Source organism: Pygocentrus nattereri, chromosome 9, assembly GCF_015220715.1.
Source record: "Pygocentrus nattereri isolate fPygNat1 chromosome 9, fPygNat1.pri, whole genome shotgun sequence".
NCBI lineage: Eukaryota > Metazoa > Chordata > Actinopteri > Characiformes > Serrasalmidae > Pygocentrus > Pygocentrus nattereri.
In genome coordinates this window covers 36,485,350-36,511,840 of record NC_051219.1, presented here as the reverse complement: position 1 = coordinate 36,511,840, position 26,491 = coordinate 36,485,350, and the positions used below count along the sequence as shown (strand labels likewise).

The 26,491-nt window shown below is 38.7% G+C and overlaps 1 protein-coding gene across 22 annotated transcripts in view; it reads left to right on the top strand.

Moving 5' to 3' along the window:
• Positions 1–26,027, top strand: part of LOC108434374 (RAP1 GTPase activating protein) — a 130,826-nt gene extending 104,799 nt beyond the window's left edge. For 11 of the 22 annotated variants that reach the window (XM_037541269.1, XM_037541270.1, XM_037541259.1 and 8 more), the window contains 14 exons: positions 2,128–2,283; positions 2,983–3,054; positions 3,207–3,293; positions 6,109–6,249; positions 8,475–8,624; positions 11,836–11,913; positions 14,680–14,789; positions 17,612–17,707; positions 18,275–18,394; positions 18,598–18,733; positions 19,924–20,035; positions 21,381–21,484; positions 23,377–23,428; positions 23,634–26,027. In XM_037541269.1, coding sequence (XP_037397166.1) covers positions 2,128–2,283; positions 2,983–3,054; positions 3,207–3,293; positions 6,109–6,249; positions 8,475–8,624; positions 11,836–11,913; positions 14,680–14,789; positions 17,612–17,707; positions 18,275–18,394; positions 18,598–18,733; positions 19,924–20,035; positions 21,381–21,484; positions 23,377–23,385 — 1,371 coding nt within the window. In that variant the 3' untranslated portion in view covers positions 23,386–23,428; positions 23,634–26,027. The remainder of the gene's footprint in view (positions 1–2,127; positions 2,284–2,982; positions 3,055–3,206; positions 3,294–6,108; positions 6,250–8,474; positions 8,625–11,835; positions 11,914–14,679; positions 14,790–17,611; positions 17,708–18,274; positions 18,395–18,597; positions 18,734–19,923; positions 20,036–21,380; positions 21,485–23,376; positions 23,429–23,633) is intronic. The other 11 variants (XM_017709447.2, XM_037541258.1, XM_037541267.1 and 8 more) reach the window with 11 other exon arrangements.
• The last annotated feature ends 464 nt before the right edge of the window (positions 26,028–26,491 follow it).

The window sequence follows — 26,491 nt, the reverse complement described above, 5'->3', positions numbered from 1 at the left end:
CACACACACACACACACACACACACACAAGACATCACAGGGTAGACTTCAGAGCCTAATATGTTTTAGTAAAACAGGCTAAAACAATATAAATATCACTGTGACAAGTGATTATCAGTAAATTACTGGCATTACTGGACAGGCATTGTTATTGAACTGTGGTCCAGGTTTGTTTGGAAAGCTATTTTTTCCACTCACCCTGTCCAAACTTCACAGTAGGCATTATCCTTGCTACCCATCTGCTCAATTACTAGGAAAGACTGCCACAATATCAGTAGTCTCACAGCTGCCTGAACACACACACACACACACACACACACAAAAACGACCTGACACACTAAGCTAATCTGGGCCTAGATCATATCATTAAATGCATTACTTGTGAATGCATACCAATGAATTGCGTGTGGATTTTTAGTGATGTTTATTGATTTGGTTTTATGCATATACGTTGGAATGGTATGTGAGGAAAGAAATGATTAATAAATTGTTTCAAATTAAATTGAAACACAAAGTGTTTTACATTATAGAAAACTTCAGCTCTGTAACTGCTTTGGAACTTCATGTCACACTTTGCGTTTCATAATGTGCCAAATGATTTTAATGGTAAATAGGTTTGGACTACAGGCAGGCCAGCCTAGCACCCGCACTCACTGATTATACAGTCATGTTCTTGTAACGTGTGGCTTTGCATTGCCATCTTGAAATAAACATGGACGTCCCTGAAAAAGATGTTACTCCAAAATTTGTACATATCTGTCAGCATTCACATTTTATATTACTCCAAAATGTGTACATATTTTTCAGCATTGTTTTTAAAATCACTAAGAAGCATTTTTCAATTCAAGTTCACTTTTCACACCCCTCTCTGCAGAAACAGGAAGCTTGACACAACAGTTCATTTAATGCCACATCTAAACAAATATATTGCTTTGCATTGTTTCCCAAATTGTTTGTTATCATACAGAGTATTTTTAGGTTGATTTAACAAATATTGTTTTGCAGCAAATGAAAAAGACTCAAAGACAACTAAACAAAATGTTATAAATCATAGATTCTGTAAATATTTACTGACATGCTTAGTGTCATGTTCTCATCCACATCACACCTCTCCCATCTTGTTTATACACATACAAATAAGCACTTGCTTATTATATGCTGGACCCATAATGCACTGTCCATTGTGAACATTGTCCAAGTGTTGTTGCACTAACTGTGTGAAGAGTGTTCAGAGATGTGGGACTCACGATATGGTGTAGTATGTTGGTTTTATTGCAGTGCCATCTGAGAGATAAAAGGTCATGGGCATTCAGTTATGGTTTTCAGCCTTGCCCTTTATGCACAAGGATTTCTTGTGATTCCTTGAATCTGTTAATAATATTATGCTCTGTAATGGGTGAAATACCTAAAATCCTACCAATTGCTCATTAAGGAACGCTGTTCTTTAACTGTTGGATTATTCGCTGCTGTATTCTTTGTTTTATGAAACTTTTTCATTGTTTTAAATGTTTCCTATATTCAAGATCTTTGCGTACTAAAAAAGTCTTGCTTCAAATTTATTTGATTCAAATTTATAGATCATTTTCACATGAATGAAACATTACAGCAGTTTTGTCTGAAGGTTTACTTACTTTTGGAAATAATTGTATTGATGTATATTTTTACAATGTATATACTTTTGAATGTGGTTAAATGCATTACATTTTTCTGTATAGTGTAAATCTTTGCAGATGCAATAGAATATGTAGTGTTTTGCAATTGTAATTTGCTTTGACTAATTTTGCAGCCTGGAAACATTGTTTAGTCTTATATAAAAATAACAAGTAATTGTATATAATGCACTTTACAACATTGTTAGTAATGTCTTTCTAACCTCCAGCTGTTTCATTGAAAATGTGAACATCTGGTGTGTGAGTTAATCCACATAAATGTTAAACAGAATGGTGGACACGTCATTTTGTGGGTCATGAATTTAATTATATGAGTAAATTATATAAGCAAACACAGTGAGAATGACTAGGGGGATAAAAATGTAGATATATGTGACTGATGTTTGTCTCTTTTTTCTAACCTTTTTTCTGTTCTTCCTTATCATGTCTCTCCCTTCCTCCCTCTCTCCATACTGTAGCTGCAGAGAAAGAGGCATATAGGAAATGACATCGTGGCCATCGTGTTTCAAGAAGAGAACACTCCCTTTGTTCCAGACATGATTGCATCTAACTTCCTGCATGCCTACATTGTGGTGCAAGTGGAGAATTCCTGTTCTGACAACGTCCTGTACAAGGTAGAACATTTGGAAAACAAACAGCCTTTCACCTTACTACTTTAATGTGAGTGCCTAAAGAGTGACTAGCTTTAAAACACTTTTCACCTCCTGAGTACTTCCACTGGGTTCTTTCCAGCTGAAGAACACCGCCAACATAGCAGTGTTGGGTAGTAATACTTTAAGAAAGTAGTGGAAGCTGTGATATGAGATGTGACAGCTTTAGTGCAATAAAATTCATAACCAAAAGGTTGTAGGTTAAATTCCCATGATAGAACAGCAGAGAAATAAGATCAAATATTAAAGACATCTCATTTTACCTTATTCTGTCATTCTGTTCTATAATAAAACATGCCTGCAAGTTGAAGCTAATTTGTGCTCAGAACTTCTAAACCCTTCTGTGGACTTCTCTTAAGGTCAATCCCAGTATTTTTGTGAAATAACTCGATACCAAAAATGGCTCTGCCTAGAGTTTGTTATATATTGTTGCTGTCACAATAAAACATTGTCAGCAAAATGGTAACTTTATAGGAGAAGGGAAAAAAACATTAATATATGTTAATGCAAAACATTTTATTCCAATGAATGTTGAGCTATTTTCTGTTGGAATTTGTCATGAAATGTTCATACAATAAAAGAACAGCTATAAGTTTAAATTATTGTTAAAAAAAAATAAGGTTATTTATGGCAGTGAGGATACATGTACCTGTTATTGTGCAGGTGTCAGTGACTGCAAGAGATGATGTCCCATTCTTTGGACCAGCCCTGCCTGACCCTGCCATATTCAAGAAAGTAAGTTCATTCATACTAACTTAAGGCATTTTTAGTCCCAAATAAATTGCAAATGAGCGCATTGTTTTTTTTTTCCATTCTTTTTGTTGCGTTTCCCAGCTCGGCATTAAAATAAAGTTCACTCTCTGCTTGTTTCTCTGTCTCTCCCTTAGGGACCAGAATTCCATGAATTTCTTTTCACTAAGCTGATCAATGCTGAGTATGCTTGCTACAAAGCTGAGAAATTTGCCAAACTGGAAGTAAGTTATGAAAAACTGTTGTTTAAAGCCTAATATAACCCCTTACTGTAGAGGCTAAAAATAGCCTGTTTATGACATTTACTCTTCTCCCTAAATATTTAGAATTTTCAGTGATCACATTTCTTTTGATATGTAAACTAACAAATCAGAGAATTTTAACAGAAATATACTTCACACTTCAGTCACCTTTTATTGTTACTCCTATAAGAAATACTACTACCACTAATAATAATAATCACCATCATCATCATCATCATAGCTTTATTTATAGGTCACTTTTCATATCAGTAACTGCTTTACAGACTAGTGATAAGGTGTAACAGTAGTAGAAGAAGTTTAGGTTTTTTATTTTGAGGAATTTGAGGGTTTTGTTTCTACAACCCTAATTCCAATGAAGTTGGGACGTTGTGTAAAACATAAATAAAAACAGAATACGATGATTTGCAAAGCCTTTTCAACCTATATTCAATTGAATACACTACAAAGACAAGATATTTAATGTTCAAACGGATAAACTTTATTGTTTTTTGCAAATATTCACTCATTTTGAATTTGATGCCTGCAACACATTCCAAAGAAGTTGGGACAGGGGCGTGTTTACCACTTTGTTATATCATTTTTCCTTTTAACAACACTCAATAAGCGTTTGGGAACTGAAGACACAAATTGTTAAAGCTTTGTAGGTGGAATTCTTTCCCATTCTTGCTTGATGTACAACTTCAGTTGCTCAACAGTCCGGGGTCTCCATTGTCGTATTTTGTGCTTCATACTGCACCACACATTTTCAGGGAGACAGGTCTGGACTGCAGGCAGGCCAGTCTAGTACCCGCACTATTTTACTACGACGCCATGTTGTTGTAACGTGCAGAATGTGGCTTGGCATTGTCTTGCTGAAATAAGCAGGGACGTCCCTGAAAAAGACGTTGCTTGGATGGCAGCATATGTTGCTCCAAAACCTGTATGTACCTTTCAGCATTAATGGTGCCTTCACAGATGTGTCAGTTCCCCATGCCATGGGCACTAATACACCCCCATCAGAGATGCTGGCTTTTGAACTTTACGCTGATAACAATCCAGACAGTCCTTTTCCTCTTTGGCCCAGAGGACACGAAGTCCATGATTTCCAAAAACAATTTGAAATGTGGACGCGTCAGACCACAGGACACTTTTCCACTTTGCCTCAGTCCATCTCAGATGAGCTCGGGCCCAGAGAAGCCGGTGGCGTTTCTGGGTGTTGTTGATATAAGGCTTTCGCTTTGCATGGCAGAGTTTTAACTTGCACTTGTAGATGGAGCGACGAACTGTGTTCACTGACGGTGATTTTCTGAAGTGTTCCTGAGCCCATGTGGTAATATCCGTTACAGAATGATGTCGGTTTTTAATGCAGTGCTGCCTGAGGGATCGAAGGTCACGGGCATTCAATGTTGGTTTTCTGCCTTTCCGCTTATTTGCAGAGATTTCTCCAGATTCTCTGAATCTTTTGATTGCATATTGGACTGTAGATGATGAAATCCTTAATTCAATTGAATATAGGTTGAAAAGGATTTGCAAATCATCGTATTCTGTTTTTATTTATGTTTTACACAACGTCCCAACTTCACTGGAATTGGGGTTGTATTATATCTTCACATGATATACAGGGAAAAAAGATCACATTCAAAAGATAAATACAAAAATAGAGGTAGAATTGTAGTTAAAAGATAAATTAAAGGTACAATTTCAAATGTTTTAAGTGTGCACAGAGCTTGTCTTTCTAATAAAAGGTGTAACTGAGATCCACAGTTTAGAAGCATAATAACAGAAAGAGCCCTTTACACATTTTCTGTGTTATATTTATGGTATTTGCAGAAGCCCAGAATCTGCAGTTCTAAGACCACCTGTTGGTACCTTAACCGAGAGACATTCTGTGAGGCATACATGTGCTTTAAGGCCATTTAGAGTAAAAGAAGTAGTAAAAGAACCAATAAAAACAGCATTACAGTAACAAATACATGAACAAGTATCTCTGCCTCACTCTTAAGATATAAAAGTACATATATAGCAGTATTTCTCAAATGATGAAAAACTGCATTTACCTCAGAAATAGGCCTCAGAATCTAAGATTTCACCCAGGTTTTGTGCTTCAGGTTTGGTATATGAAACAAGAGACTAGCTTCTCAAAATGAAGCTTTATCTCAATTTCAGAACCAAGGATCAATATTTTAATTATTTTCTTGATTTAGTTGTAGAACAGTTTGTGTCATCCACTCACACAACTGGCATTTCACACAAATGGTAATCTTGATTTTCAAAAGGAATGGAAATTGTGTCATCAGCATGGCTGTGAAATCTGTCATCATGTTCCCTATTGACATTATCTAAATAAATATCTGAATATCTGAAATTTATATCAAACAATTGAAGTCTGTCCGTTCTTCAAATAAATCAGAAATAAGCCTTTAGCAATCTGAGTTCAGTTCTGAATGTGTTTGTACGCTCACTCTAAAACAATGCGTCCACCAATGAAGGCAGCATCGAGATTCTTTTATGCAGTGATAGAAAACTTTGTACCCTGCAGAAAGCTCCAGTTGGACATGGTGTTGCATTTTACTATGCCCAACATGAAAATGTACACTCCCCTTTAACTCTGGGGGCAGATTTTAATGAGTTAAAGGGAAAAAAAGCCAAAGTGTCTAGATGTATTGCCAATATGTTATGTAAGTTGGTAACAGTGAGATATGTATGAGTCAGGAAGACATAATTTCTCCATGATTTATTAACCTCGCTATCTAATGGCCTATTCATTGTGCACCTGTGTGTGTGTGTGTGGGGTTAGGAGCGCACTCGGGCGGCTCTACTGGAAACCCTGTATGAAGAGTTGCATATAAACAGTCAGGCCATGATGGGGCTCGGCGGAGATGAGGACAAGCTGGAGAACGGAGGAGGAGGGAGTGGGGGCTTCTTCGAGTCATTTAAGGTAAACTCAGCACAGCCAGGGGCAAGGCCACGCAACTGTCCATCTCCCTGTGTGCTCCTAATAATGATCTGGCATATAGGCACTGATTTATGGGTGGCTGGGTCTTTCTAAGTGATCGTAATAATAATAATATGGTCACTGTATTGTGCTGCTTTTGTGTAGGTTCCCCGTGGAACACATTGCCATAGCAGGTGTGCTTGCTGGAGTGTGTGGTTGCTGTGCTGGGTTTTATACGTGGTCTATTTTTAAACACTACGTCTTTGAGATTAGACTCTTTTTAGTCAGACTGACTTGTACTTTATTCATTACACAGTTCTGCTGTCATATAGCTTAGCAAGTCAGTCTTTTCACGTGTAATGTGTAAATGCCAGGCGTTGTTTTTTTCCTTGTTATTATCACATCCTCCTCCAGGATGGAGATGCCAAGTCAGCATCCTTATTACACCAACTGTTCGGCAATATATCAGCACTTAACAGATCTTACAGTGCGCTATAATGAAATCACCCGTCACCTTAATTAGCACTAATTACTCCTGTTGGCACATTGGGAAATCAGCTGGTGATTACGGTTGTACATCTTTATGAATGAGTCCTTTGCCCAGGTAACAGTTCGGTTAGGTCCGAAATAGCCATGGATGCTTAACTGTGGATACTGGAATTGATGCTGTAAAGCATGAATCAGAGGCAGCGTTCTTGTACATATGCTGTAATTCCTTAAGCCTATAATTAGTTGGGTAGTTTTTTTATATACAGAAGAGTTACATAATGTAAGCATTTCAGATTTTCAAACTGATCTTTTATCTCAGTGATTAGTTTCATAACAGACCATATCTTGCTAATTAAACACCCATGTAACAGTCTCTGTACATAGTTTTGTATCATCGCTGCCATATAAAAACCTTGCCAGCTTCCCTTTTACATAAAACTAGGGCTGCACAATATGAACACAAAATGCAAACTATGATTAGCAGTAATTATAGAGCCTGGAGAGAAAACAAAATTACAAATACAAAAGCGCTTTTCAAATGTAAAATCATGCAGTATTTAGTATTCACAGAATGTGAAATGTGAAATCTGAAGTGATGAATGAAATGCTAATAGCTACTTAGATTTTTTGTGCTTTATAAAGCTGTCAGTCAGCCTTCTCTACACAGCTTTTGTATAGGCTAGAAATATTATATGATGATTTTATTTTCTGTAAAGGCCTGCACAAATTGATAAATATGTACTTAATTCCTTAAAATGCTCCTTATAGTGATGCTGATTTGTTGTGACACTTGAATCTTTAACAGACAGCTTTGGGACAAAGAATAGTGATCATGTTTGAAGCATTTTTACAAGCTAGTAGTTCAGGATGTCATACTTTTTGAGCTGTGCATATGTTTGTGTTGTATTTGTCTCACCCTAAACATGGGACAGCAGAGTACAAGCCCAGGAAGTGGCAGGGAACCTTTTTTTGACATTTTAACACCATATTCCACCAATGTAATCACGCTGCCATGATGCATGATTTGAAATAATTAGATCTTTAGGTCAGCCCTTATCGATGTGTTTATTATGGACACATATTGTGACCATGATAAAAAAAAAAAGTATTGTGCAGCCTTAGTGTAACCATTTCTTGACTGATGGTCCAAAATTACCTGTAGTTAAATTTGTTACAGAAAGTTACCATTTTGGAGATATGAGGTTTTGTTGGAACAGCAACAACATGCTAAAATAGGGGATTGTATCATTATAAAGAGAGGATGTTTCCTTGAACACATTCCCTGCTTTGATATCACTGGTACTGTTTGGCGATAATAGGATTCTGAGTGTCCTTGTAATTGGACATGACTAAGGAGTGAAGTGATTAATCAATATCTCTTAGGGTTTTGGAGAGGCTGTCCTGCTCTGTCTTGTCCCAAAGCTAGCTTTAATGCCTAACACACCTCTGAGTGGCTTCCTAGCCAGCTTTCCTACTCATTTATACTGTATGTACCTTTGCCTTCAGTTTCTCTACAGTCATGGAGCTTTCCCTCTGCTTATCTCTTCAACACTGCATTTTTTCCTGACCTTATCTTCATCTGTACCAGCTCTAGGTGTCCTCACTCAGGGTCTGCCCTTCTAATGAGCATTCAGAACAGGGTTGTTCCCCAATGCCTCATTATCCGTGGCCCCATATTTCCCCCCGCGGCCCCGCTCCTGGCTCACAGTATCTCCTTCCCGTTTCTTTCTGACCCTTAGCGGGTGATCCGCAGCAGGAGCCAGTCTCTGGATGCCATGGGCTTCAATATCAGGAAGCACACAGTCTCCTCTAGTCACAGCGGCAGTTTTACCCACAACAACAACAACCATCACCTGCACTCACCAGAGACCCCCAAAATGCCCGGGATAGTAAGTAACCCCCAAAGGCAAATGATGCCCCTCACCTCCACCCTAAGCACCCTCACTCCCAATTTGCTGCCCCCTGCCTGTCCCACCCTTTAACACCATCAGCCTCACAAAGTCCTGTTCACACTACCTTATCAGCCCACACAAACAGTCTTATTCACTCTAAACATATTCCAACACAGTGAACAGGTGATATCAACAGACAAAATAAGACAGTTAACCCTTAGAAGTCAAGTTATTACTTTCTTTTTGCTGTTCTATTCAGATGTAATTACATAATTGCATATTTAATTTCATAATGACTTGGACAACAAATCACTTTTACATGCAGATTGCATTCTGTGTAATAAAAAAAAGGCTGTACACAAAACAATAACTTTTCTTAAATGTAATTCATAATAACATGTCTCGTCCTCTTATTATGAACACAGCTGTGGTGTCAAAACTTCTAATTCGTTCTTTCGACAGAATGTCCCTGCTTGTTTCAGTGAGCTACAAGTGTGAAATAGCTGTCTAATTACAACATGCCTTTCTTGTTGCCTGCAATAACCCCAGCTTCTAAGGGTTAATGATTAATCTGCAAATGAAGCCAGTGAAATTAATGTTTTTACAGACACATTATTTACATTATTTGTGCATCTTACTTTTTGTGGAATTCATAATCTGATACTTCCCTTATCTTACTAATGACATGCTGCCTCAAGCAGTTTCTTGAAACTCACTTACTAGAGCACATTCTCTGAAGAAACCAGAAGTGGTTTTCTTGCTCTGATATGAACTGCCTGTTCTATGAAACGTGTGCAGAGCTCTTAGCAAGCATGTGGTTTCCACTGTTGCAGTGCACTGCAACAGTGTATTGCTTTGGGATCATAGGAATTTATGGATTTTAAAAGTGTAACATTTTGGGTATTTGCAGGCAGTTACATTATTGAACTATCCATGCTCTGCCCACAAATGATTTCTTTTGTAGAAACAGTTGCTAGTTTGGGCAGGTTTGGCCAGAGTGTTGGCAAAAATCACATACATCCTAATGAGAAATAGGGCACAACAACATTTTTGCAAAACTTCAAATAGATTAACTACAGGTACTTCAGTGCAAATTGGCTGAACTATTCTTAGGTTAAAGAAGTGTGTAAACAGTGGGCCCTGGCCTTTTAAGGGGTTAAACTATAAACCATGTAAATTGTACAATTCAGTTTAAACATAAATTAGTGCCATTGGAACTGAGCTAATGAAAGAGACTGTGGTTCTGTAGTTAATTGAAGTCAGAATGAAGAACAATGACATACAATTTGATACAATGCTACCATTACTTATATATTTATATCCTAACAGTGTGACCTTGAATGAATAATTTATATGAATAATATGCTCTGACTTTACGTATTTTGAAAAAAAAAATCAGCAGTACGCTATAATTTCTTATTAAGTTAAAAGGTATTTTGTCAATGTTCTAAAAGGCTTGTCAACCTTGTTGCTATGGAAGAAAGTGTTTGAGAGTGAAGCATTAGTTGGTTTTAGTTGGTTTAGTTGTTAAATTTTTTATCATGTTACCTCATTAAATATGTTTATATCTTGTTTTATCCTGTAGTGTTTCCTCTAAGCAGTTGTGAGGCAGCAGGTTCAACATTAACATTTGCCCAAGAGCTGTCCCTAACAAATTTTGCTGTAAAAAATGTTTGAATTATAAGTACACATACACACATCTCTCTAGGACTATTAATATATTCTTGAACTAAACCTTATGGATTAAAATTGACCTACAGAAACCTTTTTCCATAAGGGAATGGAGTTTCTCACTTGCTCCATCACTACAAATGGCACCAACAAGCAGTGCAATTGGCTTGATATAACACAACATAAAACTGGATTAGACAATCACAGCGAGTGATATTTGCATGTGGAAGTCAATATCACGTACGTTGTTCACTGTCAAAAGAACCCAATGGCTCAATGCTGCTCTCCCGACTTAGTATTTTACTTGCCCCAGGCAACTGGGCAGTTGTTAATGTTGAATCATGAGTGGATTTGGAGGTCTATCAAAATGAAGATGGATGTTAATGTGTTTGCCTCACTGCATTCCCTGAAGCACCAGCCTTGTGTGTGTGCGTGTGTGTGTGTGTGTGTGTGTGTGTGTGTTTGTGTGTGTGTGTGTGTGTGTGTGTGCGCGCGCGTGTGTGTGTGCAGACTGCATCACAACGTGCTGAGTGAGCTGTAAATGTTTTTGTCTGAGTGAGCAGTGGACAGTTTTTGCTGCTCCGCTGTTTTGTCCACAGGCATGAGGTGCTGATGAGTTGTGCTTTGCTGTGTATGGTGAGTATATACAGGTCAGGTTTTTCTCCACAAAGCACAGCTGGTCTAAAGGAGCTCCTGCCAGCCATAGGGATTGTTACAGCTGTCACAAAAAAGTGGCCTTTCTGACCAGGTCCGTTATGTGCTTGGAATCATGCACCAGCTTTATCCACAGGGAGACATCTATGATCAAATTGCTGTGTTTGTGTTGTTTTTGTCACTGGCTCCACTATGTCTTTTGACCAACACATTCTGTTTTCAAATGCCATGTCAGTCATATGGATGCTCTGACCTTGGTAAAGGTTGAAGATTGAAGTGGGGTTTCTTTGCCTAAAGCTTTATGTCACAGTCATCTTTGCTGTGCATTGCATAAGCCTATGTAGTCAAATGAGTGCTTGGAATTCTGGGAAATACTAATTCTATAAAAATCTTCCCAAGAAAAACAGCTGTTACATAGGGATGGCAGGATATACCAGAGAATAACAGCATGGGAATTCTAAACATGGTTAATCCCAATTGTTTTTCTGTGTAGAACCTGTATTGGTTTTCTTAACCAATCACTAACTGTGCTAAACTGTATGTAAGTGTGCACACATATCCTTTGTATGTTGTGTATAAAACTGTCTCCACTGTCCTGGTGTCTCTAACAATGTGCTATGTCTGCTCCTCTCCTCAGCTTTACTCTGTGCTCTCTTGTCCCTCACAGGCTTCCGTACCGAACATGGCTCCTCAGGCTCCTCTCTCCTCATCTAGCTACTGTGTTGTGCTCATGATGGCCATTAAACTGTTTAACCATGCTTTAGAGTTATCAAACCCTCCAGCTGGCCTGTGTGATTTAATAACATAACCTGCTGCATGACAACTCATGTTCTCTCCCTTCTCCCTCTCTCTCCCTCTCTCTCTTTGTGTGGCCGCTCTGCAGTCATTGCTTGTCCCAGGGAAAAGTCCCAGTAAATATGGACGTCGCGGCAGTGCCATAGGGATAGGAACGATAGAAGAGGTTCATGTATAACTCTCACTCTCTGTTCTCTCACTGCATCTCTCACTCTCAGTGCATGACCTACACTCATAAGCAGAGTAGCACATACACTACCACAACTAAAGGCAGATAGGACATCATTCTCCTTTGAATTCCCCAATTTCACACTATAACAATAGAGAAGGCTAGTTTTGGCTATGTTTGAAATATTTGTAGTCTGGCATTTGTAATTTATCATCAACTAGGGATGGGATGGTTACTAGTTTTAATGACAATGTGTGGTATAAATCAGTTATATTCATGCTGTTTTCATCTTTAAATAATAACTGTAGTGTCTGTACAGTTACCATCTGTTCAGAAGTAAATTGCCTACTCTTACCCTGCAAAGCACACATCTACATAGTTACGGACAGTGAACAGTAATAGTGACAGTGATCATTTCATGTTTATTTAACCTCTTGAGATCCACGGAAAAACATGAATCTTTTGTGCTGTTAATCTGCTGATAATCTGTCAGTAGTGTGATTTCTTAAAGCAGTTCTTACGTTTAAAGAATTTAATTTAACTGAATTTTTTTTTAATATATGTGTGTAGTTTTTCTCACAAACTACTTTTTTGAAAAAGAAAGCACATGTGTAGGAGTAAAAGTCACACACCAGCATTTTAGCATTACTCTGATTAAACCAGGGGTCGGCAACTTGATTTTTAGGTAAATAAAATAATCCTCCTTTGCAGTAAAATAAAGCCCTGCTGATCAATCTAACAGTTTTAAGAATAAATCATCTTAAATGCTGGATTTATTATAGCTTATAACAGTTAATTCATCCTTTAACCCTGAAGGTTTGCGCACAGGCTGCTGGTCACCATAGCAATGACAATGATCTCACCTAGCTAGTAGCTAATGAAACAAGCAAGTTTCCTAACTTTACTTCAATAAAATAAAACATAAAACATAAAATGTTGCGGCCCCCAATATGATTTGATTTTTGTTGAAAGTACAAAATGGCTCTTAAATTTGATGTGTTACACCTGCATGGATATGTTTAAGAGAAGTTTAAGAGATCATCAGCTAATTCTCAGAATGGATTACCGAGGCAGTTTGATTTAGTTTAAAAGGATCCAATTGTGGTTGATTTTTTGGTGTTATAAAGAAATATGAGACGATCAAAAAAGGTTAATACCAAAAACCATAATAATTCTATTCACTAATATTAACATAGGAATCATAACATCCCTATCCAATATCAAGATTATTCTTGCTCTTCACATTTTGCCTATAGACACCATCTATTGCCTGCGTCTCATGTTGTATTCTTTCACTAATCATGCATGACCCGTTACAAGTGGCAACTCTGTGTCAAGCATTCAAAGCCTTACTACACTTGCTCTACCATTACCTCTTTGCACTCATAGATTACATCCATACAAGATGATTTTACCTTCTTCGGCATATGTCATAATTCAGAGGAAAGATCATTGAGTTGCATTTCACAATATTAGCAATTGTCTTTAATGCATTACCCTGTGTTTAAAGCATCACTGTGTCGCTTTTCAAATCCTTCCACTCAATGTCCCACATTCATTTGCTGCATACGTTGCTGCTGTGATATGTATAGTTCAATGTATTTCTTTGCTCTTGTCTGCTATGATGTGTTGTATTTATAGTCTGATAGCATAGAAACGTGAAGGGTGGGGTAAACTCAAATTCTGACTTAGTTCTCCCCAAAGCTTTTGAAGCCTTTTTAGATAAAAGGCTTTTTCAAGTCATATTTTAGAAGCTGTAAAGTGGGAGCGTTAAAGCCCCTGGTGCACAGACAGAGAACAAAGCGCCCACAGTGAAAGCTCAGCTCACTGAAGCCCACGAGTCTGGCCTCTATCTTTCATCTCATAGTCATACACGGGACCTGCTGCTGTAGTTTGAGCCTGTAGCCCTGGAGAGCACAATTTAGTGATGTCCGTGCTGGTCTAGACAGAGATCAATGGCTTTTATTCTCCCGGAGATGTCAGAGTGCATGCCATTTTGATAACAGTTTGAGATCGAAGACGAATCAGCACAAAAAGTTACATTGGTTCTAAAAAGCCATAGTTTTATGTTAGAGAAGTAACAGACGTATTACTGTTGGTCTGATTTAAAATAGCAGTCATTCTATGAAATTTAGACAAAGCACTTAATAGAACAATGAATAACCTACAATATAATGGTTTTCAGGCTCTGGTCCTGGAGTAACCCTGCTCTGCATAATTTAATGTTTTCCTCATGCTAAAACACCCAGTTACCATCAGGAAAGGCTTATTAATTAGTTAATGCTGAAACAAAAAACAGCTGTTTCAGCCTTTTGATCTACTCTTGTCCTTTAATAATGCGATTTCTCAATGCTGTTGTTTTATATGTAAAGAACATGATGACTAACAATTCAATTCACCTTTTATTGCTATCTGATGAAACAAATCAGTAATAAGCGCTTCATGATTAACTCAGAACTCAGACTATCGCAGTACATCCCACAGTAACATCAATGTTGTTCCTCTTCTATACAGTGACAAAAAACACGGTGGCACACAGACTGACACATTTTACAGCCTAATGTGGACATGGCAGATTGTAACTACTATGGAGGCAGGTTTCAGTGAGTTAAATAAGAAGCCGGCAAATTATTATTATTATAGTTATACTGGAATCAGGAAAGTATTAAAATGTTCAGGGCAGGGATCTTTTAGGATCAGGGTTGAAGGCCACTAATGACAGCTTGTTATTTGAAGCTCACAAATGGTGTCTTTCTTTTGCAGTCTCTGATAATTCCTGGAAAAAGCCCGACCAGGAAAAAGTCTGGCCCATTCAGCTCTCGCAGGAGCAGTGCCATAGGCATTGAGAATATCCAAGAGGTGCAGGAAAAAAGGTGAGGAACTGTGTGTTACCCTTCGGGAAGCTGAGTCATAGAAGCAGTACAGTCTGAAATGTTACAGGTCATGGCATTACTGGGGACTTACCAGCTTGAAGACTAATGTTTTAGCATGTTATTTGTGGGAACATGTCATTGTGTGAATGTTTACAGGTATGTCTGTGTGGGTCTGTGTATCTATATATTTTAACATTTTGAAGACAGAAATATCCTGACAGACAGAAACAGCTAACTGACAGTATCAGAATCCAAAAATCTAGAAAATTATTTTTACATGTATATTATAAAAAAAAAATATATATATATATATATATATATATATATATATATATATATATATTTAACATATCATTATTACATGTAGGTATTTGCAATATTGTGCAAAAATCAGAAACCAGCCAAAACGATTATGAAGTACATGCTGTCATGAGATATATCTGAGGAGATTGAAAAGAAGGAAGATGAAAATCAAAAGAAAATAACTGAAAAACAGGATTTTTTAAATTATTTTTTTTAATAGAGAGGAAAGGGGAGAGGGAGAATGTGATAGACTGCCAAAACTGTCACCATCAGATAAACAATATTTTATCTTTATGAGACAGCAGAAAATCAAGCTCCAATCGTGCTTCAGATCTTAAATTATCCACAGGTATTTCTGTCCATTCTTTCACTGTGAGAAAACAACTCAACGCTATGGGCCTGAAAGGATCTCTCAAGAAGCTGCTAATGAAAAAAAAAAAGACCAAAAAAAATAATTTAAACCTACAAAGATTGACTGTCAGCATCACTGAATATGTTTGGCACTGCTTGCATTGAAGCAGAAAATGCAACCAACATCTAAGGCTGAATCTTGGAGGTGTGTCATCATTGTCGTTAACCGCTTAGTCCGGATAGGGTCACGGTAGCAGTTGGGAGAGCAGAGAATCCCAGATGATCCTGTCTCCCGCAACTTCCTCCAGCTCATTCCCAGGGACCCCAAGCTGCTCCCATGCCAACTTGGAGATGTAATCCCTGCAGCGGTCTTATCCCGGTATGACGTGCCTGGTACACCCCCACTGGGAGGTGTCCAGGAGGCATCTGGGTCAGATGCCCAAACCACCTCATCTGGCTTCTCTCAATGCGGAGGAGTAGCGGCTCTAGCTCCTCGGATAGCCGAGCACCTCACCCTATCGAATAGAGTGTAGCCCACCACCCTGTGAAGAAAGCTCATTTCCGCCGCTTGTATTCACAATCTTGTTCTTTCGGTCATTACCCACAGATCATGACCATAGGTAAGGGTTGGGATGTAGACCGACCGGTAAATAGAGAGCTTTGCCTTATGGCTCAGCTCCCCCTTCACCACTACAGTCCGGTACAGTGACCGCATTACTGCTGCCGCCTGTCCCAGCCTGCGGCCAATCTCACAATCCCTCTTCCCATTACTCGTGAACAAGACCCTAAGATACTTAACTCTTCCACCTGGGGCAAGTCCTTTCCCCTTACTTGGAGTGGGCATGCCATCCTTTTCCGGGCTAAGACCATGGACTCAGACTTGGAGGTGCTGATCCGCATACCAACTGCTTCACACTCAGCTGCAAACCGCTCCCGGAGTAGTAGCCCCAGCACCCCACTGGGTTGGCAAACTCCCATGCCCCCTCAACAATCCGTGAGAGGGTGAAAAGCTGGTCCATTCTTCCACGGCCAGGACGGAATCCGCATTGTTCCTCCTCAATCTGAGGTTTAACTATCGGTCAAAGTCTCCTTTCCAGCACATTGGCATAGACTTTCCCAGGGTGGCTGAGCAGTGTGATACCCCGATAGTTGGCACACACCCTCCGGTCCCCTTTCTTAAAAACAGGGACCACCACCCTGGTCTGCCAGTCCAAGGGTACTGTTCCTGAGGTCCATGCAGTATTGCAGAGGTGACAATATTGACGGTCACGACAGCCCCACAATATCCAGAGCCTTAAGCATCTCTGGACGAATCTCATCCACCCCCGGTGCCTTGCCATTGAAGAGTTGGCAGCTACCTCAGTGACCTCCACCAGGGAAATGGAGCTTGACATGCAGCTCACTCGCTCAAAGAAGGCCGAATACCCCGACCTATTGTTTGGTGCATAAGTACACAGTTTTTCTCTCTGCGATTTTAATTCGCATTGAGGTGAACCCTCTCGTCCACCGGAACAAACTCCAACTGCACGGCTGCCAGCCAGGGACTTGTAAGTAACTTGGAAAAAAAATATGGAAAAATATCCATTTATAAAAGCTGAAAGCTGTTCTCCAAAAAAGATTGAAGCTGTAATAAAAGCAAAGGTTGGACACACTAAATTGGGGTGTCCTTTTTATCTACAAAGAGCTGGTGTGGCTGCAGGTCTTCATTTCAAATAACCTAGAGTACACCTGGTTCTACGTGTTTAAACAGTTGCTCTTGGTCTTCAAACACTTGATAAGGTTCCTGCTTTGTTGAAATGAAAACTGCAGCCACACCGTCCCTCTGCAGATAAGATTGGACACCTCTGCCCTAAAGTTATCTTGGAGGTTTCTGTGTAATTGCAATGTTTTTCTGATGCTGAAACAATTAATAGCTTGTACTTACTGGCCAGTCAACTGGAAATTAAATAAATGATGGTGGTCTCTGACCTTTGCACAGTACTGTATATTATACACATGGAACACATATATAAGCCCATGTCCGGTTATTGTATAAAAACAAACATAAGTATGTATGTCTGTGGATGTGTGTGTTTGCTTTTGTATTTGGTCTTTGTACCAACAGGACAAAGAAGGAAAAATATCTCATTGTGTGTCATTTCATTTGTGTGTGATTGTGGTTGGTGAAGGATTGCATCGCTCTTGTCAGAGGACAGAACGGTGCTGTGTGTGTCTCTGCCCAGCGTCAGTCTCAGGAATGGCAGGCTCACCATGGATTCCTCCAAGTACAGATGCCACCATAGAAAGTCTCCTCCCTAACCATAGAAAAGCCTGGCCCATTAGATAACACAGAGATGCATCTGTAGACAAAAGCTAGTAATGCTTTTGTCATTGGGCACATGATGAAATCAGCCATATATATAAAATTGATATATCGCTGAATTTTGAATTGTTTTACATAACTGGCTGCTCTGTGTCAAAAGCTTCAGTAACTCATTCACATATTGCACTGCTAAAGTAGTGTGACTTAAAGAGCAGAGGGCATGTTGCTTGAATAGGCAATACTTCTAATAATAAGAATTCCAAAAATGAAATGTATGTATATATAAGCTGTGTATCTTAAACATAAATCTCTGTTTTCACCAGTCTTCTGGAATTCCTATCATTAGAGCTCTAGCACATCCTAGCTTATCATAGAGATCCAGCATGCTAGTTGCAAACAGATGGGTATTTTCCCGCACTACTAACCAGCTGTAGTTGGTAACTTTGTCTGAGCCTAATTGGAGTGGTATGGTGGAATATGAATGAGAATGTTTGTGCTGCCCTCTAATGGTCAGTGTCTTCATGTGCAGCAGCAGGGAGTGCTCTCCCAGCACACAGAAAACCCCAGACAGCGGCCACGCTTCGCAGGACCCCAAGTCAGAAAACTCTTCTAATCAGAGCTCACCTGAGGTCCTCGTTACTAAGAACAAGTAAGAAAACTGCTCGTCACTTGAGAAATAAAAAAATTTATAGGGATTCTTTTTTAAACTGAAAGCAGCATTTAGCCACAGTAAAACATGGTTCTGTTGTATAATGCAAAGATGCCGTAAATACAGTGAAATGAAGTAAGTGTGTGTGTGTGTGTGTGTGTGTGTGTGTGTGTGTGTGTGTGTGTGTGTGTGTGTGTGTTTAGCTCAGCCATGTGCTGCAGGGCTCCCTCCATCCCTGAGGCTCATGACTTGTCACGCTCCTCCTCAAATGCTAGTAGCTTTGCCAGTGTGGTGGAGGAGAATGAGACTGAGGCCACAGAGGACTATGACACGGGCATGGTAAGAGCCACACAGCTCCAGATCTACAAACTAGCACAGCCCTGTAATGCAAGGGTGATCGACTCCAGTTCTGGAGATCTACTACTCTGGATTTGCTTTCAACCACAGATATACATATTAGAGACCTAGACTGCCAACAGAGGGCCTCAGCAGCACAGTGTTTTGCATAGACTTGCCTCAAATTATGTCTAGGTCTTTATTGTATGTGACAGAATTTAGAGTTTGTTTTCTTGTTTTATTAATATGTTCATGTATTTTTTAAAATTAATGTTATATTTTTGTAAATTAAATTATATTAAAATGTCTACAATGTAGCCCATGTGTGCAAGCTGTCAGGAGTCAACAATGCTATTTAAAAATGCTACGTAATTCTCCTCAGCTAGTCACAGATGTTAGTTAAGATCCAACATATCCAATATCACTTACAAAGAAATGGTGCATTGAGCCTAAATCCATTTTTAAAGCAAAGAAAATATTTCTTCACAGGTTTTTACACATAAACTGCTTTGCTAGAATCATATAATTGGGCTCTTAATATAGCACATTTCAGCATTTTTATTACAGCTACAATTTCTGAAAACATGTTGACGTTATGTGCATAAATAACCAAAGTTTACAGCACACAGAGGGAGTACCAGCATGGCAGCCAAGAGGCTTCATGTAGCTTACTTGTTTTCACTGTGTTTTCGTTGTTCCGTTTATACTTTAAAGTTTACCTGTATTTCCTTTTGTTTAATGTGTTGATGTTCTTTGATTGTAAAGTGTCCTTGAGCATGGAAAAGGCACTATATAAATAAAAGTGATGATGATGATGTAGCTGTGTATAGAATGACAACGTATCTTCCCATCAGACCTGGCTTAAATATTCAGATGGCCCTGAAAGCCTTGATTAACTGGATCTGGTGTATTGGGTTATGGTCGGGACTAAACTCTTGAGGATGTCCAGGTCAGGACTAAAACATACTCTGAGGCCCTGTTTACTGGACAAGGATAAGACTTAGAGTAAACTGCATTGCCGGTGATGACTTACCAGTGGACTTTTTTGTCTAGGCTTAGACTTAATCTATCAGGCCTAAATGTCTGGATTATGAGGGTTTTCTTTAGATTTTTGTGACTCTATGCAGAGTATGTCTCCAATTTTTGAGCTCAGTTCTTCATAATACTATGAACGCATGTGCTTCTCTCTGTAGGAAAGTTTGTCCTCAGCAGGGACGCCACACAAGCGGGACTCTTTCACCTACAGCACTTGGCTGGAGGACAATATGAGCAGTGTCAGCACCAGCAGCAGGGGGAACTCTCCTGGTGAGTAAGAAACAAAACAGCAAGGGATGCATGAATAACATTTTCATATTGAGTTGAGTAGATAATGTGAATAACTGCAATGTTCCTTGACAGTTCAATCACTAAAATCTAACTGATTTTAAATGATGTGCCTATGCTACATTAGTTACCTTGGGTTGAGTAGTGCTGTAGTGCATTAGAACAGGTTTTGATCCACTTCAGAAAAGCACTACTGCCCAGCTGTAAGTAAAGTACAACCTAAAGTTTTTAATCTCATCTGACTCTTTAGAATTTTGGAAATTTTGCTCTTTCATGACTCACACTGTATATATGAATAGACCATAGTGTACATATGAAGCCTAAGATTTAAACTTGTAAAAATGCTTGGTCCATTTCAATTTTGAGCAGAACTGTTTCATTCAAAACAACATACTGCGCATCAAGTATTGAGCAGGCATGTTGAGAAAGTGAGCTGCATTTATATCAGTCAAAACAATAAATAATACATACGGACTTTGGTAGTAGATTCTGCATTTTTTACCTATGTTTAGCTATCTACACTATATTTCAAGAAGTATTCACTCACCCATCAAAATCATTGAATTCAGGTGTTCCAATCACGTCCATGGCCACAGTAATATAAAACCAAGCACCTAGGCCTGCAGACTGCTTATACAAACATTAGTGAAAGAATGGGTTGCTCTCAGGAGCTCAGTGAATTCCAGCGGGGTACAGTGATAGGACGCCACCTGTGCAACAAGTCCAGTCATGAAATTTTCTCGCTACTAAATTTTCCACAGTCAACTGTCAGTGGTATTATAACGAAGTGGAAGTGATTGGTCACAACAGCAACTCAGCCACAAAGTAGTAGGCCTCATAAAATGAGACAGCGGGGTCAGTGGATGCTGAGGCGCATAGTGAACAGAAAGTCAGAAAGAAAAAGTGCAGTCAGAAAGAAGCTACAGACCCCCAAACTCCATGTGGCCTTCAGATTGGGATCTTACTCAATTTCATATGTGTGTGAAGGCAGACGAGCAAATACTTTTGGCAGTATAGTGTATCTTTAACCACATTGAAAGTGGTTGTGACTGTGTGTGTTTAAAACTGACTAAAATCAATCTGTGAGAATTTGCTCAAGGTGGAATGTTTAAAGTGATCAACAAGTTTGTGTCTGAGTCACTTAACACTTCACTGTGCGAGCAGAGATTCCTTCACTGTGTTTGTTCATCAATGTGGCATCAGCTAGTATCAGGATGTTGGTAGCAATGAATTGTTTTATGAGTATGTGTAAATGACCATAGTATCAGTGCAATACCAATTTTGGTATTGATGCATCCCTAAAAACAGCAGCTTTTTTTTTCGTCAGCTACAGGCAGACCTCTGCAGCCAGAATGTGGAAAGAGCCATGAACAAAACCGTACAGATATCCGCATCAAACTTGAGCGATCACATGATCACAAATCCACATCGGTAAGACAGACCCCATCACTTATTCATATAATTAATAGTTTTGTGGTCAAGAGCACTAGAGCCAAGTCCGAGTCGAGGCAGGGATCAGGACACATGTCTGAGTTTAAACTGTTATGATATAGAAAGAAAAAAATGATATATGTATATATATATATTAGGGGTGGGAATCTCTAGGCACCTCATGATTCGATTCAGAGGGCTGCGATGTGATTATACAACGATTATCAATCCATCTTGATGCATCTTTTTTTAATATATACAGGATTTCTATTTTCCTACTGTCTTAGGACTTGATACTTTTAAAGCAAAGTATTTGTAATGATCCATAATGAATTTACTTCCAATATCTTTTATTAATAAACCAAATAGAAGTGTTGTGGTGAGTAAACTGGAAGGCTCTCATTCACTGCTATTGCTTAGAGCACATGAGACGCTGCTGCCACTCATCTATGGTAAAATGTGCAGTTACGGTGAAATAAGATCCTCTGGCAGTGGATGTCCACACAGCACGTTACAGCTGTCCTACCCGTTTTCTTTAGTGATTTTATAACTTTGGTTTTGGTCTCGTTGTAGAGAGTGGGGGGATCGATGCGTTATTTGCATTCATAAGCTCTGCAGTTGTAATGAGAAAATTCAAACAAGAAGCTGGAGAATAAGAAGCAACTTCAGCCTCGTAAAACATGCTGAGAGACATTTTACGAAAAACTGATCTACTTTAGAGGAAATGTTTTCTGGGGGTGGGGGGGGGGGGGGGGTGGCTAACTAAAGCTTAAAGCAGAGTGAAGTAAATCCCCGTTTTCATTTATATTTTTAACCTAACTTATATCTAGGACATTCGCACATACGGAGACGTATTGGATAGAAATGTTGTGGTTGCCAATCTGATTGGTGTTGAAAGGACAAAATGGCTCTTCTTAACATTTGGGTTGTCGACTCCTGACCTAACCTAGCTTTTAATGCAGAAGGAGCCGGTCAGATTTCTCACTCATCCAGCTGTGTTTTTATTATGTGTACCTCACAGACTGTCTGGGCACTGCACCTCTGCACTTCCAAGTTCCCCCTTATGCGTTCCATCAACATTACGTTATATATTAAAATTTAGAAAATCATTTTTGACATCTGTGAATTGATTCAGAATCATTCACATCTGCACTGCAATGCATCTAAGAATCAATTTTTTTCCTGCACCCCTAATAAATATATATATATTTGTGTGTGTGTGTTGCATGTACATTCAATTTTATACATTATATATTAATACATAATATTATGTTTTATATATTTTGTAAAATAAAACATAAAATAATATATGGCCTTATGCATTATTAATTATCATTATATTATAGTCTTAGGGCAACTTTGCATTGTAACTGAAAGCAATGCCAAGGTTATTTTCTGTCCTTCTTTCCCCCTAAAACATTCAGAATCATCACCTAAAGTCAAACAACATCCATGTTTATTATTAAATGAAAACACTGTAGTGATAAAATCCAACCTGCCAGTAGGAGACTTTTACATTTTTGGAACCAATAAACATCAAGAAACAATACATATCTAAGCCATCATGGAAAGATCAATTAGATCCTCCACCTGCAGCAAACAGGTTTTATTTAAACATGTGCAGTGGAGGTTTTCAGCCTGTGTGCTGTGGCCCCCCCAGTGGGCTGTAGTGGAACTGCTAGCCTATCTTTTTAACTGCATAAAAACATTACAATATACACATTTAACCAAACATAATTCTTAATATGACAAATATTTTTGATTATTTATAAAAAAGTGTAAAAACTGTTTTCTACAAAACCTATGATCACAAACACGTGTTTGTGTTGCATGGCATGTTGTGTGTACGTGAGTGAGAGAGACTGGTTTTTGTAACCTTTTTTTCATTGCAGAACTGCTAGCCTCTCTCATCTGGTCACTTCATGGATTTTGATCAATCAATAGGTCAGCTTTCCCACAACACAGCCTCACTAAAACTGAATTAAAGTATTCTTTAATAGTGAAAACAGTGCAACGATTTCCATACAGTATTTTTAATACAACCTTAGAAAGCACTGAAAAAAGTTCTACTTTTTGTCTATATATATATATATATCAGTGCCACTGTGCTCACGTCTTTTTTTCACATTCATCTCCTTTTTCTAAACAGCATTCCCATAAGAAAACACCCCCCTCAAAGAGGCGAGCTTGGGTTTAGGACACGACTGCTGCTACTGCTGCTGATGATGATGATGAAGGTGACGATAACTCCAGCCTGCCACCAGCATGACGGATGACAGGACCATGATCGTGTGACCATGCCCTCTCAGGTGGTCCAGTGCAGTATAGAGAGAGACAGAGACAGAGACAGCGAGAGGGGGGTACAGGCTGCATGAAGAAATCTAATTTACATTGCACCACTTTTCTTTTCAGTGTCACTTCTCTCAGTGTAGGATCTTTTCTGTTCTGATGTCTGAAATGCTTTTAGTCCCTGCAGTAAATCAGTGTGGGCTTTGTGCCCCTGTAGAAAAGATTGCTACCTGTTTATTGTCTTGGTGAATGGCTTCGTTAATGGATTGTGCAGGGTCCTAAAGTTGCACCATGTTGAATTCCCTGGACTCCAAGTAAAGAAACATTTCCACTGCGTTGAGCAGAAGCTTTTTCAGTTCTCCCACAAGGACCAAACAGACAGAGCTGACTGAAATGTTTCTGAAGCTTTTGACATGGGCATGTTTCTTTTTGTCGTCTGGTCTTTGCTTGTGGTAATTACTGTTGACAATGTTTAAATCGTTTGTGCTGCTTACAGCTCAAATCAAATGTGATTTATGTTTTGTTAATGATGTCACGTGAACAATGATACAGGATAACAAGTCCTAGTACAGAGACGGAGGTTACTCATGAAGGAATGAACATGAAATGAAACCATTCATCTTCAACAAACCACATTACCAACAGTAAAAAAACAAAACACAGACCTGATAGATGTCCAACTACAGCTAATTAGGGATATGGAGTGAATATTCTTTAAATAGAAATCGCTAATGAGACTTCACTTGCGAATGCCTTACCTTAACCATCAAACGGGTGATTTATGCCATGTTTATATTGCACGAAAGTTGAATTCAGTGAGTGCATCCAGCTAAGACAGAGTGACTAAGTGTAGCATATGTTATGAGCTTTGATGTTGCAGTACGTATTTTGCCTTGAACTCTTGATTTCTTTTTAACAAGATCACAGCTTGCTCCCAACATGCCAGGGTGTTGGTTTCAGTCTATGGTTAAAAATGGTCCATTATTTTAGTCCCTGTTCTTTCTGAGCAAAACAATTATTTTATTCTTTTTAAAATTATGTACAACAGACACAACATATTGTTGGTTCTTTTGTAGTGTCGTGTGTCAATGCTCACTTGAGTATGAATTGTTATCTTGGTTACTTTCCATTCTGTGTTTGGACGTATGTCCAGTAGATCTGTGAAGATTGTAATTTAAAGAAGATTTGGAGGTTGAACGTGTGCCTAATTTCTTTATCTCTAAACTCTCCTTGCCAGACCTCCTGCAGAAATTGTCATGAATGATGAATACATTTACTGTTGCAGCTTGAAATAAGGTATTGTAAAATATATTTATGTCAGGATGATAAAGCTCAGCCTCTGTAATCTGCGTAAGCGTAAGGCTGGTCTCAGATTTACATTGTAAATAGGGATTTTTCCATTCAGAATATTTTAAAATGGTTTTGTAGCCAAGGACTCTGCTTATTCTGAGTCCAGAGAACCGGCCCTAGCTTTTAAACCTCAGTAATGCCAAAATCAGTCGTCTTGTGCCCTTATTGACACGAAGATGAGTAGATCACTGAAAATAACCAGCACAAAGCGGTCCAGTGTATGTGGTTTGGAGTTGCCTTACTGTGAGAAATGTCAACGGTTAATGAAGGTGTGAATTAGTTGTAGGTACGAATGTTAATTTTTAGTCTGTGTTAGAATCCATGTGTTCATTGGTGAAAAATGATGGCTTAAATCAACTGCCTTTGCACTGTTTTTGGTTGTCTCCATGGCCACTACACGGCCTAAATAATCCTTACTGTTCATAGTTTATGTTCTTAAAATGAAGGTGCAAATACACAGTTAACAGGTAAATGACAGGACCTCAACTCTATCTTGCTTCATCATGTAAGTCAGCTCCATGTGATACAATGGAATGGAGGACAACACAGGATTTGCATTTTCACTATCCATGCAAATAGCAAACTCAGATCAAATTGAATTAGATTGCTGTTGTTGGCCCTGCTTAGCGCTTTTGTGCCCCTTTGTGGTGAGTTGTGGTCCTTTCACTCCTTCAAGCGTCCATATTGTAGTTTGAGTGCAAGTCAAATTTGATGCCAAAAAAAGGCACGAAATGTGTGCTGCTTTAAACAGGGTATGAATCAAGCATTGCTACATGCTCCTTTCAAACGACTGTACATGTGACCTGTCCATGCTTTTGTGAGGTCATTCTTGTAAATACAGCTGTTTTGTACATAGGCCTACTGTCCAGAAAAAGATTAAATAAAGAGACTTAGGTGTAATGTTCCTTTGGGTTATGGTTGTCTGATTCCTATACGTATCCCTAAATTTGTCTTAAAGGGTTTTTTAAAAGATATATCTGAAGGGTTTCATTGCAAAATACTATATATGCATGGAGTTAATTTTGGGCCAAAAGTTTCAAATAAATAATCAAATCCATAAGCAAATTTTAAATATCAAAATGTCTCAAATATGTTGCCATGGTCAAACTTTTTTTTTCCTAAAAGATTACTTATTTTCTCTTATTCTGGCATTCATGTATTTATTTTGCCAGCTTTTGCTGATATATATATATATATATATATATATATATATATATATATAGAAAGAGAGAGAGAGAGAGATAGACAGACAGACAGATAGACAGATACCCACTCCATGAGCAGTGATCAGCCTCAAACAAGGCAGCGCACCTTGTACTGAGTATAGCATTGCCAGAGAGGATGGCGCTGACGCTCACCATTATGAGC